Source organism: Canis lupus, chromosome 25 (genome assembly GCF_011100685.1).
Source record: "Canis lupus familiaris isolate Mischka breed German Shepherd chromosome 25, alternate assembly UU_Cfam_GSD_1.0, whole genome shotgun sequence".
NCBI lineage: Eukaryota > Metazoa > Chordata > Mammalia > Carnivora > Canidae > Canis > Canis lupus.
The window spans coordinates 11,411,766-11,431,143 of NC_049246.1; the positions used below are offsets into that span (position 1 = coordinate 11,411,766).

General features: G+C 45.4%; 1 protein-coding gene across 6 annotated transcripts in view; it reads left to right on the top strand.

The window, feature by feature from the left end:
• The window catches only part of FLT1 (fms related receptor tyrosine kinase 1), a 178,311-nt gene that overhangs the window by 121,350 nt on the left and 37,583 nt on the right, over nucleotides 1–19,378 (top strand). For all 6 annotated transcript variants that reach the window (XM_038573381.1, XM_038573380.1, XM_038573385.1 and 3 more), the window contains 2 exons: nucleotides 3,365–3,496; nucleotides 15,930–16,036. In XM_038573381.1, the coding sequence (XP_038429309.1) occupies nucleotides 3,365–3,496; nucleotides 15,930–16,036 (239 nt within the window). The remainder of the gene's footprint in view (nucleotides 1–3,364; nucleotides 3,497–15,929; nucleotides 16,037–19,378) is intronic.

Here is a 19,378-nt window from a genome sequence, read left to right on the forward strand (position 1 = left end):
TTGGGCTTTATTTGTTCACTGTATCAGCCTTAAACCCGGATTTGAGTGATAGAACCTTGGTGGAGGGCAGCCAGCCCCGGTGGCTCAGCAGTTTAGCACCGCCTTCAGCCCAGGGCGTGATCCTACAGACCCGGGATCGACTCCCAAGTTGGGCTCCTTGCATGGAGCCTGCTTCTCCCTCTGCCTGTGTCTCTGTGTGTGTGTGTGTTTCTCATGAGTAAATAAATAAAATCTTAAAAAAAAAAAAAAACACGTTGGTGGAGGGTCAGGTCTCTTGCAATGAAGATGATGGTGAGTGGCAAGATAGCCACTACTTTGAATGTCCATTGCCCTTGACACCCACTCTGCAGTCAGGCTTTTACTTTCTGTGATTGCCGTGTATGCTATATCCTGTGCTTTGCAGAGCTTTCATTAAACGATCTCAGTTGATCCTCATAGCAATACCATAAAATAGGCAAAGCAGGTATAATTCTCATTTTACAGATGGGGAAACAGACTCAAAGAGGTTAAATGATTTAGCCAAGGTTACAGGGGAGAGTCTCCTGTCCTCCTCTCCCCTCTACCCCCATTACCTGGGCTTAGAATATTAGAACCATCTTGCACTCATCTCTGCCCATTCCTTCATCTAGTAGAGGAGCAGTTCCTGTAGGCTGTTTGTACAGAGTGTCCGTTTGCATTTCTTCCTCTCTACTTCCTTTCCCACCATCCAGATCTGGATCCTCAGCATTCTTTGCCAGAGTTACAACTGGTAAGCTGGATTTCCAGATGCCACTTCTCCCTCATTCCTCTCTACCCTGCGTTCTCATTCTAGACTAAACTTCCTTAAACATTGCTTTCATTATGTCATTTCCCTGCTCAAAAATCTTTGTGAGCTCCTCCTTCCTTCTATACTGTCTACACTGAATGGAAACTCCTCAGCCAGGATTTCGAAGCCCTCCTTAATCTGAATTCACCTTTTCCAGTCAACTTCTCAAAATGGATGCTTTGAAAATAAAATGACTAACAAATCATCCATCACATCAGCAAAGGTTTGTGTTTTGTATTTTTAGATGATACTGCTCAGTACTGACAAGAGAGTCGTAAAACAGTCTTGCTGGTAGACGTGTTAATAGGTATAATCTTTTTGGAAGGCAAAATGGTTATAAGAATCAAGAGCTCTTGACCTAATAAATCTGTTTCTGGAAATCTATCCTAAGGAAATAATCTGAAATACAGAAAAATCTTCATGCCTAAAGATGTTAATTATACTATTTTTATAGTTATGAGCAATTAGATATAACCCTCTGGTGGCTTTCTTCGATGCCTAGAATAAAACTTTAAATCCCTACTGTGGCCTGTGGTCATACATGATCAAGCCCTACCAACTCTCTTCTCTCCTGCTTGCTAACTAAAGTCTACAGTGGTCTTTTTCACTGTCTGTTAAACAAGCCCATTCCTGCCCCCAGGGACTTTTTTTTTTTTTAAGATTTTTATGTTTATTCACAAGAGACATAGTCAGAGGGAGAAGCAGGTTCCCTGTGCGGAGCCTGAAGTGGGACTTGATCCTAGGACCGGGGGTCACGACCTGAGCTGAAGACAGAGGCTCAACCACTAGGCCACCCAGGCGTTCCCCATCCAGGGACTTTATAGTTGCTATTCCCTATACTTTCCTATCAAATGCCCCTTTCAGATCTTTAAAAAGCTCATTCTTCCCCATCTTTCAGGGCCCTGCTCAGATGTCACCTCTTCAGAGAACCTTCCCTAAACACTCTCCATAGCCCAGGGTCCCCTTAACCTAGTTTAGTTTCTTCACAGGCTTTGTTCCTTGAAATTACTTATTTGTAACTCTCCAACACTATAATGTAAGTCCTTTGTAGGCAAGGATTCATTTGTCTTGCTTATTATGATATCACCAGATCTACAATAGTGACTAGTACGTGTAGGAGCTCAAAAATACCATACGAATGAACAAACTGTGTTTAAAAATCCTCCTTAAAAAAGAATAAAGGGAAAATGTCTTGGAGGAAAGACTGTAGGTTTGCTTTACCTTTTCTTTATGCTTTCCAATATTTCTCAGATTTTCTTTATTGGGTGTCTTTTATAATCAGGGGGAGTACAAACTATTTAAACTAACAAAATATAGCCCATAGTCTGGCCAGACCCATTTTATTACTATTCCAGAATAAGCATTCAATTCACATTCATGTCTTGGCATGGCTGTTCTCTTGCCTGCCCTTCCCGCTGCACCTCTGATAATCCTATAAACCTCAGCCCAAGGCCCACCTCCTCCAGGATCCCTTCCTGAGTTTTCCTATACTTAAAGCTCTCCCTCCCACCCTGGGCTTGGCATTTAACTGGGTATGCTGTGCTACATTTATTCACTCTCATTTATGAAACACTTTCTGTTTGCTGGCACGTGTGTGTGAAATGGAGAGAGAGAGAAAACAAGAATGTATATCTGTGTGTTTAGTAGGAGTTCATTTTCCCTCCTCAGCATATACCATGTCTTAGCCTCCCCCCTCCCCAAGTCTTTAACATAGATTGATAGCAGAGTAAGTACTCAATAAATACTTGGTGGTGGTCTTTGGTGTTGAAGCTACTGTGTCTCCAAGCTGGGGTCAGAATCCATGGTTCTCCTTCCATTACATGAAGCTCTGTAGTCACACTTTAGCTTGTATTTACTGAGCACTTACTGTGTGTCCGTGTGTCCTGCACGTACCACTCATGTTCCTGTGTACCTGCTAGGAACTGCTTTCATTTTCATCTTAAGTTTGAAGAAACCGAAACACAGAAAGGTTAAGCAGCTAGTCTCAAGGGACAAAGCTCGAAGCACTAAGGCCTGGATTAAAATATAGCCCAAAGTCTTCACCTCTCTTAGGAGTGAAGCAGGGCTCCCTTTGGCCCCTTTGGCACAGACATGTTCCAGTCCAACTGCGGGCTCTTAGGCTACTCAACGTCACCAAATCTGTTTCCACATTTGTAAAACAGAGACACCAAGACCTTACAGGGCAGTTGCCAATGTCAAGATGAGAAGTGTGTGGTCTAGTGCTAGCACACAGCAGGCGGTGAGTAAATGGTGTTATTATTAGATGTGCCGCCTCCTTGACATTTGCTTCTGAAAGCTGGAGATGGTAGCCCCATCTCATTTCTCTCCACACAGTGAGTGGCCTGGGTCTGAGTTGCACCTCCACAGCTGGGATCTGGGGAAGGTGCTATGAAAAAGCCCAGGGACGAGAGAAAACAAATAAGTGGCCCTGCCCAAGGTTACCTAGAGCTTGGATTTCCTTGTCTGAAGGCATAATTATAGGAAGAGGGTTGGATTATAGAAGTAGCTGTTTTTGTGTGTCACCCAGGCCCACTCATGTAAACATCTTTCACTCCCCAGGAATTATTTTAGGACCAGGAAGCAGCACACTGTTTATTGAAAGAGTCACAGAAGAGGATGAAGGTGTCTATCACTGCAAAGCCACCAACCAGAAGGGATCCGTGGAAAGCTCGGCATACCTCACTGTTCAAGGTAAACAGCTGCTCCAGAGAGCAACAAGAAACAGTTCAGACATCTGTTTAACTTTTCACCTCCTGGTCTCCTGCGGGCAGCTCTGGCCTGTTCCTCTCCCTGCCCTCCTCACCTCTTCCCACCTCCCCACTCCCCCCTACCACCACTACCACCACCAGGCTTTGGGAAGCTACCCTGTAGGGTGGCCTGGCAGGCCCAAGGCTAAGACACTGGGGGGCCACCCCCCTCCCACCCCCAGAGCTGCCATCTGAAGATGATCTCTGCAGGGAAGTAGTTCCCAGAAGAGAGGAAAGCCAGCTGCCATCAGAGGCAGGCCACTGACCCGCAGAGAATGACCGCAGTGGCCGGGCTGGTGACAAAGAAATTCAAGAAGGCAGAGGGGTGGAGGGAGGGGGAGACACCCACACATTGGAAACTAGTTCGTTCTTTTTCCTTTTCCAACTCCCATCAGTTAGACATATGCCGCTCTTCTGAATGTTTTCATAAGCTGGTTTGTTTGTTTGTTTAACACAGAGCAGGCTGCAAAAAATTATCAAGGAGAAGCAACACATAAAAACAGACCACGTTTGAGAAAAATGTTCTAAGTGCTTCCTTCTTTGTAGACCTCAGATAGTTGGTTCTGCAGCAAAATCCAAAGCAGCCTCATCCTAGCCCGGGCTGCACCATGTGGCTCCCATTTGGAAAGTAGTTCAGGCCTCAGTTTCAGTCCTCTGATGCCAGGAATCATCCAAACCATAACATCGACGGCATCATAAAATATCAAATTGGCACCTTTTGGGGGATAAATATATGTGGCATGTTGAGGTTTTACATGAAAAGAGGCAATTTGTTCAGTAGCCTGTTTCCAGGGGCTCCCCGGGAGACGATGGAATAGGGAAGCATTCCTGGTGGAAGAACAGCCTGTGTGCGTTCTTCCACCCTGGAAACTTGCACGGCTTCAGGAGCCTAACGCGGAGAATTCAGCCGCCTTTAAAACAGCATCACCCCCCTCCTTTTCCGAGGAGCTGGTTTTAGAGAGCCTCCGGAAAAATCTAAAACCCATGCTTCCATGAATGTATACTTTCGGGAAAAGCCAAGGGTAGCATTCCTCAAATTCTTACAGTAATGGTCCTGTCTCCCTCCCAAATAGTCCTCATTTCGGTATTCTTTCAACTGGTCTGCTTACACACGGAGCAAACAATTACGTGTGCATCTCTTTAACACCTCCCTCTTCAAAGGATTGTTCCTTTACCTATGAATTAACAAAGACTCCAGCTGTGGCCTTCGAGGAGGGGCTCCATCAGGCCACGGATCTGAGAGAGGGGCAAGGAGGTCCCTGATCCTCAGTCCAGGAGGTGCTTTCCCCGCTGTCCTGACAACAACCCCGTAAGATGCTCAGAGCAGTTAGGAACCCCCAGACAGGAATGAGAGGACGGATCTAAACCCTACGGCCAGGTAATGGCAGGTGTGTGTGTAGAGCTGGGCTCCTCAGACCCACTCCAGCCCCCCAACACCTGCCTTCCTCGTGGGCCACCCCCACCATGGCCACTCTTCTCTACCAGGGAATATGGGTACGTGTCTGACCCAATGGCTAGGCAGCTAATGGCTTGGGAGAAGCCCTTGCCCGAAGCCAGGACACCTATGCAAGTTTGCAGCTCTCCACAAAGACTTCACCTCCTTTCCCTTCACCTCTTCTGCCAGGCTGGGTTCCCTAGAGCCCACCCCCCTCTGTTTGCCATAAGTCTACCCTCCTGGAGTAGCGTCTCCTGCTGTGATGAGTTTGCTGTCGGGGCAGAGCGGTGGCACAGTGGAGACTCCCGGGCTGGACTGGAGCCAGCGCTCTGGCCCTCAGAGAGCCTGACTCACCACTAATCCTCCTCCTCCTCTGTCCAGTTTAGCAGCATCCTCCAGGATGAACAGCTGACGCAGACACTCCTTCTCTTCTCTGCCCTCCCACACCACGGTTCTTGGATCTTTAGTCAGTACCTATTTTATTCAGCTTTTTATTATGCTTTAGGGATTGATGGGCCTGTCTCCCCTACTGGATTGTAGACTTATTGAGACAGAACTATGTCTGATGTATCTTTGTTTCCCTTAGCTGTGCCCAGCACTAAGCAGGGCACTGTGTATTTAATGCCTTTCTGTGCAGACCCTGCGGGACAACTGGCATACCCAGTCCCATGAACTTCATAAGAATCCAAAGAAGTAACTAGTATTATCTTCAGTCTACAGATGGGAAAATTGACCCTCAAAAAAGGTTAATTATTTGCCCAAAGCCACACAATGAAGTCAGCAAGAAGGCTGGCTGCGGTCCATGTCTTGTGACTTGTCACCCTTCCTCCATTCATCCATTCCTGAAGTACCGTAGGAGACTGTCCTTGAAGCCTTAGCATAAAATTGGGCAGTTAGACCTTTCCAGTTATCCTGTCATTTGGTTTTCTCTCTACCTGGTTCTAATTTCCTACGGTGATTCCTTTTCCCACGAAATGCTTTTCTAAAGTCAGACAGCATTAAGAATATGAGTGCCACTGGTCCTTTCTCCATATTTCCATCAGTCTGTGTCATTTGCTTCTGAGGAAAGGGGAGACCATTGCGACGTGGGTTGCCCATGTAGGCTGCCACTATGGATGTCCTGAGCCTGTCATCTCCTGACATCATCTCTCAGCCTCCCACACAGTCCACCTACTTCTCTCTTCCAATTCTAGAGTGAGCTTTTTATTTTATTTAATTTTTTTAGGATTTTATTTATTTATTCATGAGAGACACAGAGAGAGAGGCAGAGACATAGGCAGAGGGAGAAGCAGGCTCCCTACAGGGAGCTAGATGCTGGACTCGATCCCAGGATCCCGGGATCATGACCTGAGCCAAAGGCAGACACTCAACCCCTGAGCCACCTAGGTGCCTCAAGAGTGACCTTTTTAAATGACTAATCTTATGATAGGTTACTTCCCTGCTTCGAATTTGCAGTGGTTCCACCCCTTATCCTCATCTAGGCATGCAAGGTCCTCCCAAGGCTCCCCCTGCAGCCTCATGGCTCATCCCTCCCTTCACACCTGAGCTCCCCAGCCATGTGACTGCCCAGGACCCCCTGAACGCACACTTCCCCTCCTCATCTTCAGCCTTCCTTTGGTCTTCACAGCCTGCCTTCCTCCCACTTCATTCTCCCCCAGACAACCCCACTCATCCTGACAACTCACTTGTGCTCTTGCTTCAGGCATAGAGCATATCCTCCTTGTGCCCCCAGAGTACTTGACATGAACCTTTAACACAATGCTTACTTACCACAGCTTACTATTCACTTCTCTATCCCTGAGCATTTGATAAATGTGTTTGTTGGCTTGATCTACTTAGGAAACCACCACTGTATGTCTGAAAAAAGGCACATGTCGACATATATTGTGTATGGCAATAGAGATAAGCCAAATGCAATTAGTTATTAACTCAACACCTTAGTTGTGTGCCCAGGACTGTGCTGCTGCACACATGAAAGTGTAAGCCATGATCTCTAACCTCACTGTGCTTTCAAAACCTAGTTGGAAGGAGATTAAGGTGCACACAAAACAATTAGAACCAGACCGATAAGAATTTTGAGTTCCTTGGGGCACCTAGGTGGCTCAGTCAATAAGTGTCTGACTCTTGGTTTCAGCTCTGATCCTGATCCCCTGGCTGGTGGGATGGAGCCCCGTGTCAGGCTCTGTGTCTGCTTGGATATTCTCTCTCTCTGTCCGCATCCCCTGCTCTCACGCTCTCTCAAATCAATCTATCAATCAATCAAGCTTTAAAAAGCAGAATGTTGAGCTCTTCCTAAGGGTAAAGTAGAAACACTAGTTTGTATCAAGCAGACCATGCAGTGCTGCTAATATGAGCTCAGGAGTTCAGAGAGACTAGAAAGGCCATGGGGAGTGAGCTGAGATCTAAAGGAAGCCTCAGAGGATGTTGGATTGGCAAGGTGAGTGGGGCAGCGAGCTATGAGACAACTGTCAGCCTTCTGCGTTCATATCTCCCTTGGCAACAACAAAGTCTAGGCAATTTTAAATACTTCCTCTTGTCTAGCCCACTGGGTTTTCTGAGGAACTGGTACTTTTGATTCATGACCTCTTTTCTCTCGTGTGGCATTACTCTCCACTAGCACTTGGGGAAATGATATAGCTGGCAAGGTGGCCGTGGACGCTTTATGGATATGGCTCTTTCTTTTTGCTCATTATTGTTCCCAGCTGCCATGCTTTTTGAGTTCTTATGTCTGCTTTTCTGCCTTCCTCCTGGCTCCCTTTTGTAATTTTTTCCCCCTGCTCTTGCAGCAACAGCTGTATCCAACCTTTCTACTTAAAAATTGTGGTTAGCTGAAAAAATAGTGTCCCTGACCTGCAATCATCAAAGTATCTGAAATACTGTACCCATTTATAAATAAATGGGGCCGAATAGGATAATGATAAAATAGTGCGAGGAAATGCGGATGTTTAGTCTAAAAACTAGGGGGTGATATTATTGTTTTCCTCAAATATTTAAGAAGCTTCAGACCGAGGAGACATTTCACTCTGTCTTTGACACATCAAAAAAAAAAAAAAAAAAAAAAAAAAAAAAACCGGAACCAAGGAGGGGAGTGGCAGTGAAGTTTCACAGAGCCAAATTTTAGCTTCATAATGATCTTGGGGTTCTGGGATTGAGTTCTGCATCAGGCTCCTGCAGGGAGCCTGCTTCTCCCTCTGTCTATGTCTCTGCCTCTCTCTGTGTGTCTCTCATGAATAAATAAATAATCTTAAAAAAAGATTTTTAAAAAGTGGATAGTATATGCATCTCATTAGTTAGATGCACTATCTTGAATGCAAGTAGTTGAGGCTTACCAAGTAAAAAAAAATTTTTAAAGATTTTATTTATTTATTCATGAGAGACAGAGAGAGAGAGAGAGGCAGAGACACAGGCAGAGGGAGAAGCAGGCTCCATGCAGGGAGCCTGACATGGGACTTGATCCTGGGTCCCCAGGATCAGGTCCTGGGCTGAAGGTGGCACTAAACCACTGAGCCACCCGGGCTGCCCACCAAGTAAAAATTTAATCCTTAGATGCTCTTCTGAAACTTTCAGTGTGGTACCTGGTTAGTTATTTTATCACTGAAATTAGATCTTTGCTCCCTCTCTCTTGGCTGTCACTCTGGGGGCCATGAAACATTCCCTGGCTTTACACTTGATTTCCCAATAGATGTATAGAGACTCTTCATGCTGACCTATCTTGTCAGGTTGAGTTTAGGAAATGAAAGCAAGCAAACGAGTTGTGTCTGCGACTATGTTTAACGGGTTTAAAGAGGTTTATGAATTAGCCAGGAAGGAAACTGTCTGCTCTTTTTATTTCCCTTGAAAAAGGATTCTTATACTCATAGATAAAACAATGTGTTATTTTTGTATCTGAAAAGGATGAGTGGACTGTGGGGTCAAAGTGGCTTCTTTAAATAATCACAGGTCTTGTTTGGTTTGGACTGCACATGAGTACACGTGGAACTCTCCAAGGGGAAGCTCGAACATTAAAAACAACAACACAAAATGGGTTCATAACCAAAATAATTTCTGAAATTGACACAGCACTCAATCGCCCATGGAACTCAATGGCACTGGTTCAATGAAAGCATGGCATATTTTCATCCGAGGACTTAAGATAAACTATGCTTTATTATTGCAAGGAATAACCACAATAAATATGTAGATATGTTCTTATAACAGATTTAGGCCTTGCTATTGAAATGCTATTTCAATAGCATTTATAAATTACACAGGAGAAAATACCATATTACACATTCTTTGGGGGATGACTGATGGATCTGAAAATCATGGAAAGCACAGAAGGACTTTGCCTTAGGGCTGCCCTGCAGTCTAAATGCTTAGAGTGGGATTAGAGGTGAGATTTGTAAAATTATGCCATAATATTTGCACATTAACACATTTCAGGAAAGGACCCATACAGCAGGAGATGTACACTGTGTCCCTTAATAAATTCTGAGAGTAAAATATAGGAAAAGCTCAAAATTGTGTTGGGTATTGCAGCCACTCTCTTTTATCCCCCTTGGCCAGGCCAGCTTTCATGTTTCATTTCCTTTTGATGCTCCTCTCTTCCTGAATCCTGCCCCAAATTCACTCCCCTGGCTATCCTGGCACTAGGAAAGGTGTGATAAACTAATTCACAGGAACATGTTGGCGACTAATGCTACTCCCTTCTCCTGGGTGTTGGCAATTCAGAAGGGTTCCCAAGGAGAGACAAGGGCTTGGCAATGGAGAGATGAACTCTGCTCCTCGTTAATTTCACACAGAAGGACTAGGGGACGGGATACACATGCCTTCGTCCTTGAAGTCGAAATGATGACACAAAGCTGGCTTTGATCAAGAATTCAAAAAATGGGGGCCGTCTGGGTGGCTCAGTGGTTGAGCATCTGCATTTGGTTCAGGGCATGATCCCAGAGTCCTGAGATCGAGTCCCACATCCGGTTCCCCTCAGGGAGCCTGCTTCTCCCTCTGCCTCTCTCTCTGTGTCTCTCATGAATAAATAAAAATATTAAAAAAAAGAAAAAACAAAAAAATTTAAAAATTTAAAAATGGAGATGGAATTCACTTGTAATATCTTATGCTCGCTGAATGTGCATTCATCTGCTCAACTTTTGTGACAACCCAATGGGAATTTTTTTCTATCTGCAAGTGAGAATCTGAAGCACAGAAAGATTTAGGATTTTGTTTAGGGTTACGAAGCTAGTAGTGGTGGAGCTGAGAATTGGACCCATGTTGAACCATTCTGCTCTACTGCCTCTCAGCTCTAAGACAGCCGAGGACCCCAGTGCAGCCAGGTGCATCACTGTTCCTGAGCTGTGTGCCCTTGGGCCAACTACTTATCTTCCTGGTGCCTCATTTTGCTCATCTGCAAAATAGACACGGATAATGGTATACCTTCTGGGGTTGTAAGGATTAACACATTTAAAACTGTATCTGGAATATAATGGAAGCTTTTAAAATAGTAGCTAGTGATCACTTGTTAACATGATAAGCCATATTAACTTCAACAAAACTTTCTGTATTATAGTTTTCCTACACTTAACCAGTGAGTGACCCAAATGGGGTTCAAACCACAAAAGCTCTATTTGACCTAAGAAGTTTAGCTTTACTAGCTTTAATAAAGATGTATGGCACATAAAGACAACTTTAAATATCTTTAACTCAAATTATTCTTGAAAATTTCCTCCCAGTTTAATATGAATACAGTTTTTCCATATATCTCTGTCCTAAAGAGGGGCTCCAGACCAGTGTACACAGATTCTCAAAAAGCTTTATAAATGAGAGACAATTTTAATATCCTAAGAAGTCTTAGAGAAATTACATAATAAGGTTAACTGGTTTATTGGTTATTGGATTTTAGATAAAAGAGAGAGACAGAAAGACAGAGACATAGACAGAGGGAAAAGCAGCCTCCCTGTACGGAACCCGATGTGGGACTGGATCCCAGGACCCCGGGATCACGACCTGAGCCAAAGGCAGACACTCGACCACTGAGCCACCTAGGTGTCCCTAGTATATCCGATTAATTTTTTTCATCTCTCTATAAATAAATATCTATTGACACTTCTACCGGGCCAGTGCTAGAGATGTAAAATGAACACAACACACACCCTCCTTTTGATGTCTTAAGACTTTAATGGGCAATAAACCCACATAAACAGTTATCTCAAATTAAAATAATGATAGAAGCAGAGAAGAACACCTAAGCCACCCTGGCAGGTATGAGGCAAATTTCTCAGGGAGAGCAGTGACTCGGCTGTCTGTAGAAAATGATCAGCATTTAAATAGTTTTAGAAAGAAAAGACAAAAAAAAAAAAAAAAAAGAAAAGACAAATTGTGACATATGCAATAGCTTTGAATGAAAACCAAATTATCGGGATCCCTGGGTGGCGCAGCGGTTTAGCGCCTGCCTTTGGCCCAGGGCGCGATCCTGGAGACCTGGGATCGAATCCCATGTCAGGCTCCCGGTGCATGGAGCCTGCTTCTCCCTCTGCCTGTGTCTCTGCCTCTCTGTGTGTGTGTGTGTGTGTGTGTGTGTGTGTGTGTGTGTGTGTGACTATCATAAATAAATTAAAAAAAAAAAAACAAATTATCTTGTATATGAAACCCCCCAAAATAATAAGGATTTGGGGGTAAAAAAAAAGGAAAGGGAGCCTCGGGGGGAGTTGGTGGAAACTTTCAAAAGAATAGCTTTCACTAGATTTCCACATTTCACCTGTGAGCTAAGGTGCTGCTGTTACCTCCACATTTGAAGGATGAGGAAGCTGGAGCACGGATGGGGTCCTTGGTCTAAGACATAGCTACTTGCTTCCTGCCCTTTCCTGGTGAAACTCATGCACATCTCAAGTCAAGGCAGGTCCCAGGCCAGAGGCCCTGGTCTTTTGCTTGGGGAGTCTCCTAACCTCCTGGGAAGCACCACTGGTTATATTGTGAGAGCGGAGTTCCCTGGCTCCGCCGCCCCTTGATTCAGGCAGTCGGGTGCCACACAGCACTGGGTGCCAGGGTTGGCGGGATGTTGCCACAACACAGAGTCCACCCCTGCAGAGTGAGGGGCCTTCGCCATCAGAAAGGCTCAGGGCAGGGTAGCAGGCCGCTGCGGTTGCACAGACTGTAGACCAGGCATGTCACCCCTCAGGAACCGGTGCCTCCCTGGGTGTCACCCGCCCTTCCTGTCCCAAGAGGGACAGTCTGAAGCCTGGGAGGGTAACTGAGACAGAAGCCTCTGTGGAACAGGGTTAGCAATCTGTAACAGAAAGTACGTCACCCTAACTCTTCAGATTGGCCACATTCTTGTCCCTCTCCCATATAGAAATAACCTTGCACTGTGCCCCGATGCAGGCTTGCACACACGGCATCTGAGAGCAATGTCCCTGGGCCCCACTGCTCGCTCCTCACTATTGTCAAGCCCCACCCACGTTTCCTATGGCCTCCTTTCCCCGCTGGCATGTGCAGCTGGGCCATTTCATGGACTGAGCTCATCAGCTGTCACCAGCTAGTTGAAGCCGGGTCTAGTCAGACCAGTGTGGGGATGTTTGACCTCTGAGAAAACATCCAAGAGCTGCATAGGAAGAGATGCTGCTGACTGAAGTCAGCCTACTCAATGGAAGACTAGCCTACGGGTTACTTTCCTTAAATAAAGCAAATGGGACAGAGATAGAGTGCAGAGACTACATGATTTCTTGTTAATTTCCCTTTTTAGTTTGCAGTGAGCAGTGACAATGCTAAAGAGATCTTTCGCCTGTCATAAATGTTCATCTCGAAGATGTTTTTTAATGAGTTGATTCTTTAAATGTGGAAGTGCATATAAACACATTTGGTCCCACTGAAAGGAATTTTGCCTGAGTAAGGGCTGTGGAATTACTTTGGGGGTCAACTTCCTGCCCCGTGGAATGCAGTGGGAAAGTTCCCACAATGGGAGGGGGCCTCTCCCAGGGCATTCCAGGCAGGAGGCATCTGCAGAGGTTTAATACAGACAGTACCATGTCTCAAGATGCTATCAGCATCTCCAACAGCCAAAGGCCACCATGGTCTGAGCCGGTCCCAGTAAGATTCCACAAAACTTATTTGCAGCATAAGCAGAGAAGACAGAGAGAGAGTATGTGTGTGTGAATATAGCAGGGCAGCATGAGACCTTTCACATGGGGGAGGAAAGCCAAACTCATACTAACTTGAGCTTACGATATTCCCATCAAGGGGTTGTATACTGAGAGAACAACTTACCATACTTCGAAACTTCTTCAAGAAAGCTGTCCTCATTCTCATGAGGTTTAGGGAAATAGCCACAAAGTAACAAATGAAGCCAAATCCATTTATTCACTCATCCAGTATATTCAGGATGCCTACTATGTGCCAGGCACTCTTCTAAACACCAGAGATGGAACAGTGGACAAGAGAACCACAATCCTGCATTCTGCTGCTCCACTCACAACTCTGAACACGTTCACCTGCTCAGATTTGAGTGCCAGACTGTGAACTCCAGACCATACCTTTCATCTACCACCACATACCAGCATCTAGAACAGAGCCTGCGACGTGGGTGGTATTCCATGTGTTTACTGGATTAATACACACGAACAGGAATTTGACCCTGAACCCTTTGAAAGCTTCATGAAACTCCTTGGCAACAAAGCAAATCATAACTTGTCTACTCATTCACCCAGTCTGAGGAGTGGGGACATAAAGATGAAGACAATGTGGCCCACAGCCCCCTGAAGCTGACCTTCTAGTAGAGAAACAGTGAGGGGCAGAAGAGCTGGTCATTTAAGACACTACAGGGATTTTGATGTGATTGGAGCAAGTAGGAGCATGGCAGGAGAGGAAGCTCAAGAGACAGGCAAGATTGGTCATAAAGGATCCAAGGTTTGGATTTTTATCCTGACAGCCACAAGGGGCAGAAGGGGCAGTGATGGCATTTAGACCGAGGCAAGATCATGCTGGCTCAGGGTGGAGAAGAGCCCCAGGGTGTGTGTGGGGTTAGGGGGATGGTCAAGGCTGGTCAGGAAGGTAGCACAGTAGGCCAGGTGACAGCTGGTAGGGGTTCGGTGGAGGCCGTGAGAGCGGGGCAGGGCAGGAGGTGACAATTTCCTGAGCCATGGGAGGAGGATAGACGGGACTTTTGTTGGACTGGATGGGGAGAAACTGTGGATTTCCCCCTGAGATGCAAAGCCATGCTGCAGCAGGGACCGTGGCTTGCAGGAAGCACAGGCACTGGGTGGCCGGATGGATACGAGGGAAGAAGGAAGTGGCTTAGGTTCCTAGCTTGTGTATTTGCTGTTCTTCAGAGAAACTTCACTGGCTCCAATTGCCTGCATGTAGCATACAGTTTAAACCCTTTATGCAGGGCAGTCCGGGTGGCTCAGTGGTTTAGCACCGCCTTTGGTTCAGGGCGTGATCCTGGAGACCCGGGATCGAGTCCCGCATCTGGCTCCCTGCATGGAGCCCGCTTCTCCCTCTGCCTGTGTCTCTGCCTCTCTGTGTGTGTGTGTGTGTGTGTGTGTGTGTGTGTGTCTCATGAATAAATAAATAAAATCTTTTAAATAAATAAATAAACCCTTTATGCAGATGCTCAAACTCTCTGTGGCCTGGTCCTGTCCTTGCCTTATACTGCCACGCGTGCCCCCTCTCTTCCCAGCTCTGGGTCCTCCTGCTGTCCCCTTTGCTTGTGTGCCCTCCCCCTTCTCGTCTCTGGAGGCCACCATTCATTTCCAATGTCGCCTCTTCCAAAGAGCTTTGGATTTCCTCAACCCTTGAAAACTCTTTTTATCTCATTTCTTTGAATTTGCCTTAAAGTCTCAGTTAGGTTGGGAGTGAGCCCCCTGAGTGTGTCAACTTTCTCTTGCTCATCCTCCCCTCTCCTCTGGACTGAACGTCACCTGCAGTAGGATTCGGTCGGTACCTTCTTGTTGCAAACAGAGCCCACAAGATGTAGCAGTTTGTCCAGAAAAGGAGGAGCGTATACCTGCTTCACAGAGTGGTGGGGAGGGCTTGGCACATAGTTAAGTGCTCAATTGGTGATATCATTCGCATCATTATGTCCAAGGAAAATAGGATCCAGCTCTTCTTCCCTAGCTTAATATGAAGCCTCTGTCTCCTTGTAATGAGGTTAAAGCATAAGACACTACATTAGAATTCTCGAGAAATTGTTCCCTGGAGTCAGTAAGTAGGGAATCACACTGTCCCGGAACCCCTGGGGCATTCCTTTCAAAGTCCCAAAGATCTTCCTCTCTGGAGGCTTCTCCTGAACATTTTGGGTCGTTTCTTTCCGCTGGTGGAGGAACTGCTCACCTTTTGATCTCTGGGTGATTCCGGGAAAGGAGGTGATGGGGAAGGACCCCCTTGTCATGCCAGCTGCTGCCGCGAAGGTCAGAAATGAAGCCAGGAGTGGGGAGCAAGAGGTGGGCACTTTGGCCCGACTGTTCCAAAAGAAGCGAGCAAGCAATTGTGACAGTCCTTGAGTTTTATTTTTAAAATCAAAGTAGAAGAATTTTGTGAGTCCCAAAGGATGGCTTTTATGTCATTTTTATTATTTTTTTTTCTTTTTCTTTAGAATTTCCTCTAAAACACATCAGGGAGACTTCACGTATTCCAGATTTAGCACTTTAATGGGCTTTTGTTCCTGCCTTAATTTTTTCCTTTTTAAAAATTTCTCCTCTGATGTTCAATTAGCTATTTGTGGGATTACAAAGTTTGCAAACTCAACCATAGAATTTCTGGAAAGTCTTTTAATTTCTGCGTGAGTTCATAATAATATTATGCACCCTACCTTACTCAGGAGGTAAGGCCTATCCCAGAGACTAACTCTTGTGCCAGTAGATTGCATTTGCCATGATGAATCATTTAGGGGCACTAGACCCATTTTCTTGAATCACAAAGACCCTAAGTTTGATAGTGCCTCCTGGGGATCATCTTGATGGTTTTCTCTCTCCAGGAACCTCGGACAAGTCTAATCTGGAGCTAATTACTCTGACGTGTACCTGTGTGGCTGCAACCCTCTTCTGGCTCCTATTAACGCTCTTTATCCGAAAACTGAAAAGGGTAAGAACATTTCAGATGACTTTTTTTTTTAAAGATTTTATTTATTTATTCATGAGAGACACACAGAGAGAAGCAGAGACATAGGTAGAGGGAAAAGCAGGCTCTCATAGGGAGCCCAATGTGGGACTCCATCCCAGAACCCTGGAATCATGACCTGAGCTGGATGCAGACATTCATCCACTGAGCCACCCAGGTACCCCTTCATATGAAGCTCTATGCTCCTTTTTACATAATGTTCTAAAATGTTTGCCTCATGTCTAGAGCAGACACTAAACAAATGCTAGACTCTAGTCCTCTTCCTCCTGGCCTCTGTCTCTGGCCTGGGGAACACCAAAAATGAATCATTAAAATATCTCTCAACCATAGAGTGGAGTATTCAAATAAAAAGCTAGAGCAAAAAAAAAAAAAAAAAAAAAAAAAACCTAGAGCAATGAATAGATGATTATTTCCCAGAAACAGGAGGGATATTTTTGATATAAAAATATGTAATAAAATCTTTAAATTCATCATGAGACCAGCAAAGTCTTCCTTATTCTCTGCCAAGAAACAAAAAGGGAAAAGCAAAATAAAGACCCACTTCTGACTTACCTCTCATAACATTATAGGAATGCACACAAGGTCACCTCAATTCCATGGTCCCTGAGCCCCACCATACAACTTACTTCTTTGGTGTGAGATTCAGGTCCAGATTTCTATCATTAGGCCTGCAGCACTACTTGTTGGGGTGGGGGTTTATGAGGAAGAGCCTACATTCATTCATCCATTTATTCATGCCTCCACCATTTACTGCGCACTTGCTCCATGCAGAGTGCCAGGCCCAGTGTCAGGCCCTGGGTGACAGTGGAGAGGAGCCTGGCTTTCATCAGTTGCATAGACAAATGTGAACTTGCCAGTAGAGGCAGCTACTGAAGGATGTAAGATGGCAGTGAGGCAGAGAGGGAGGGAAAAGTGCTGCAGGCACAGTGTGAGGTTGGCGCAGGACAGTGACACCCTGGGAAGGGAACCCGGTAGAGACCAGTGTGACTGCAGTAGAGGGAACAAAGGAGAACATGAGACAGGAGAGGAGAGGCTGCAAAAGCTGGCCAGACGGTAGCCTTGCAGGCTGAGGTAAGAAATATAGTCTGTATTCTGGAAGTAAAAGGAAGCCTGGGGCCATGGGGACAAGAAAGTGTGCTGTTAAGAGATCTGTGTCTGGAAAGAAAATTTTGGCTGCTGTGAGAAGGGACCAGAGGAGGCAAGGATGAGTAGAGAGGAGCCTAGCAGAAGACTTTGTAGTTGTCCAAGGAAGAAATGATGGTAGCTTAGTCTACGTGATTAGAATTCATGATATACTTAGCAGGTAAAATCAACAGGACCTGAAAAGTGTCAAGGAGGCTTCCTCCATTTCTTGAGATTGATTAGCCCTGGTTACTGTGCCATGTCATACGATGAGCTCTTTATGTAGTAGCTCAATTAATCCTTCCAAAAATGCAAAGAGGCGGGTATATTACTATTCTCATTTTATAGAGAGAGAAAGTGAGGCTCAGAGAGGTAAACTAACTTGTCCAAAGTCACAAAACTAGAGTTGGAGCTGAGTTTTGAACACAGGCTGTGCTACCTTAGGCTTAGTAACCCAAACCAACAAGGCATCCTTAATAGCATTGATATGAGAGGCAAGGCTAGCAGGCACCCTCTGTGGTAATATGTCCCATCATCACGATATGTGATGATTGGTTTTGAGATGTGACAGGGAAGGCCACTGCTTTATAAGGATACAAAGGCCACACAACTGGCATTTTGAAAGGGGAGATATAGCTTGGAGGCAAGTAGGTCTAACAAAAGTAAAGTGTGCCAAATCTGGGAGGGGTTCCAAAGGCTGCAACGGAGGGTGGGGGGTAGAAAAAACTTCAGAGAAAATAAAGTTTTGAGAACGAGTTTGAAGGTTGTGGCAGGAAGAAAAGAAGCAGAAAAACGCAGCCCACCCCCCTTCCCAGGCCTTTTAATTGCATTTGCCATGATGAATCATTTAGGGGCACTAGACCCATTTTCTTGAATCACAAGGACCCTAAGTTTGATAGTACCTCCTGGGGATCATCTTGATGGTTTTCATGAGAGATACCATCTGGGTGAAAAGCGCACAGGAGCAGAGTGGAAATAAAACTGGAAAGGTAAATTGGAACAAAATTGAAGATGGCCTTCATATTTCTAAAAATCTGCAATCTTGATGTCAATAAGAAAGGATGAGAGCAAGAGATGATTCTCTCCAGAAGAGAATGCTTAGAGAATCTCAGAGGTGATTAATTCTGGGAGATACAGGCAAGGAGATATAAGTCCTCAAAAACGATTTCCATGTGGTTTCTGTAACCACAAGTGAATTCCTCATTGATACGGGCTGGATGTTATCCCTTTACCCCCACACTGCACAGGCCAGTGTTAGAATTAGAGTGAATGTTGATCGATGCTTACTGTATCCCAGGCCCCCTTCTAACAGCTTGACACGGATCATTTCATGTAATATTCACAACAACCCTAGGAGATAAGCACCGCTGTCATTATCATTATTTCGCAGATAAGGATACCCGGTTTAGAAAGGTTAAGCAGCTTGCCAAGGTTAGGTGCTGGTCCAGAGTAGATTTGTGACTCAGAGCCGGGCAGTGAACCTCCACGCCTGGGCTCTGAAGCACTTAGCTGTGCAACTTCCATGCCAAACACCTAGTAGCTGTTCAGTGTTAATGTCAATGGAAAGAATAAATATTTGCCAACTAAGATTCTACTCTCCAACTCTCCTCAAGCCCTTCCTTGAGGCTTGTTTGGTGTTTCCTCACATCTGCCTTATTGAGATAAACCATAAAATTCCATGGGAAGGTTGTCTTTCATTGCCTGATCCCCTGTCTCTCTCAACACCTCCACTAGCCTCTCCGCATATGCTCCAGAAATGGACATGTCCCTTGGTAGGCTTCAACCATCCTGTGCTCTTTGAAGATTGGAGATTTGTTTTTCATGGCCTTGGCTGTATTAGACATGGAAAAGTGTGGTCATAAAACCTACTCCAGGTGCTTCTCTAGTGCACACCCAGCGCCCTGGGATAGGAATTTGTATTCCTTCCCCGTCTTCTAGACTCACACAAGTATCTGCCAAGCTGGCCTTTACAGATGAACACCAGTGGCAAATGCAGCTTGTGACAGATGCGCTCCATATCTTTCTCTGTTTTCCACCCACCATGGAGGCCAGGCAAATCTTTCTGCTTTGGGCTATTAGTCACACATTTTAGTGATAATTTCTGTGAGAAGGAGACCGATTGCAAGTGATGGATGAGGTGAGCTGTGACGGCCCAGAATGGTGAGTAAGAGCCGAAGAATGTGG